Source organism: Propithecus coquereli, unplaced genomic scaffold (assembly GCF_000956105.1).
Source record: "Propithecus coquereli isolate 6110/MARCELLA unplaced genomic scaffold, Pcoq_1.0 Scaffold108, whole genome shotgun sequence".
NCBI classification, from domain to species: domain Eukaryota; kingdom Metazoa; phylum Chordata; class Mammalia; order Primates; family Indriidae; genus Propithecus; species Propithecus coquereli.
In genome coordinates this window covers 5,664,327-5,665,977 of record NW_012134747.1, presented here as the reverse complement: position 1 = coordinate 5,665,977, position 1,651 = coordinate 5,664,327, and the positions used below count along the sequence as shown (strand labels likewise).

General features: G+C 32.3%; 1 protein-coding gene across 1 annotated transcript in view; it reads right to left on the bottom strand.

Moving 5' to 3' along the window:
* MIOS (missing oocyte, meiosis regulator, homolog (Drosophila)) overlaps positions 1–1,651 on the bottom strand; it is a 54,921-nt gene that overhangs the window by 16,768 nt on the left and 36,502 nt on the right. Inside the window, exon 6 of the mRNA XM_012647892.1 lies at positions 247–416. Coding sequence (XP_012503346.1) covers positions 247–416 — 170 coding nt within the window. The remainder of the gene's footprint in view (positions 1–246; positions 417–1,651) is intronic.

Below are 1,651 nucleotides of genomic sequence, written 5' to 3'. Positions count from 1 at the left end.
TATCTGTAACTTATATTATTAAAACTATAAAAATCAAATTCAGTTTGATATGAGTTAACTAACTATGTTGGTAATCACACTGAAGAGCATCTGCTCAAAAACGGTTCAAGATGTCTTATTTTAAATAACAAAAATGCATCAAAATATAAAAAATGTCTTTATGCAATAGACATTTGAAACTTTTAACAAAGATAAAAACTCCTATCTAATTCAAAGGAGGATCTCATGAAACAGAAATTAGCTTACCAAAACTCCATCATAAGATCCTGTTTCACTTGTCAGAAATGCAAACATGACACACAGATACGGGTTGTTTAGCTGTAATCGTAGAGTGCTGCACATTTCTCTCCAAAGGGAGTTCTTCTCATCCGTATAACCCGATAAAGCCATTGCTACCACATTGAGATTCAGATCTCCTACATTTTAAAAACAGCCAGCTAATCAAAGTGATCAAAAGCTTAATATTTCCTTCTTCCACATTTCTTAAACCATAAACAAACAGAGATCAGAGGGTGACTTTTACCCCCGGAAAAATCAGCCCACTAGAATAAGGGTTTTGATTCAGACTGGAAAATTTGGCAAGGACCACAAACAAAAACTTTCCATTCTTATAAAACTCACGTCTATATTTGCAAACCCTGTGCAGGAAAGTACATCTTTTAATTTTCAAGTTCTCATTCCAGGCAGGTTCCTATAACAGTATGTTATTGCTTACTAACTGAGGAAAAGTGAAGCCATCCTATCAGAATCACTGCCAACTTTATCAATGAGTTCATTTATGCAAAGATATTTCAAAGCCCTGATAATATTATTGCATCTCAGGACTGCAATTTTCAAAATCATTTTACTTTCCTATTTTAAATATATAATACACATACTTATGTATGTGAGTGTCAACTGCAAAGTACAGAAAGCTATATTTCAGTATCTTAATTATAGTATTATAATTTTTCTAGGAAAAAATGAACTATACGAATTACCACAGAATTGCACTTAGACACATTTGCAATAAAGCATTTGTTATCAAAAGTCTTTTAAACATTGTTCTTAGCAACAAGCTGCTAATCTGGCCTTCAGCCCCATGGCTGCCTAGCCTTCTAACATAAGTTCAGCTTCAAAAGAGAAAACTAAATTTACCTTTTACTCTTAAGTGTTTTTTTACATTTATTAGAAGTTTTCTTATTCTGCTTGATTCTAATCATTTTCTTTCTCTTCCAAATAAAACAGCACTTCCCACTTTACATTCTCAATAGCCTTATTCTTCAATAAACATTTTTTCCCCAAGTTACACTATGTGCTTGCTCCCTTTGCCTAGTATTCAAGTCTTTTAAAATGAAAAAACAAAATAAAAATAGCAAAGAAATATCTGTGGATTCCATATAGCAGAATTTATTTCTAAATGGAAAGGAACGTTTAACTCAGATGTCTTCTTCTCTTTGGTCCTTAACCAAGCTATTAAAATCATTGGAAAGATACTTTTCCCCTATTGTTAGTATGGATGTTTAAACACACCACCAAATTTTCCAAGTACACATAACAGAAGAGTATCATGCTTTCAAGTTTGTAGCAAAATTATAATTAGAAATGGCTTTAAATACCAATTCTTTTTTCCATCACCACATCTCTTTTATTGCACTCTCAAATGGGGAAG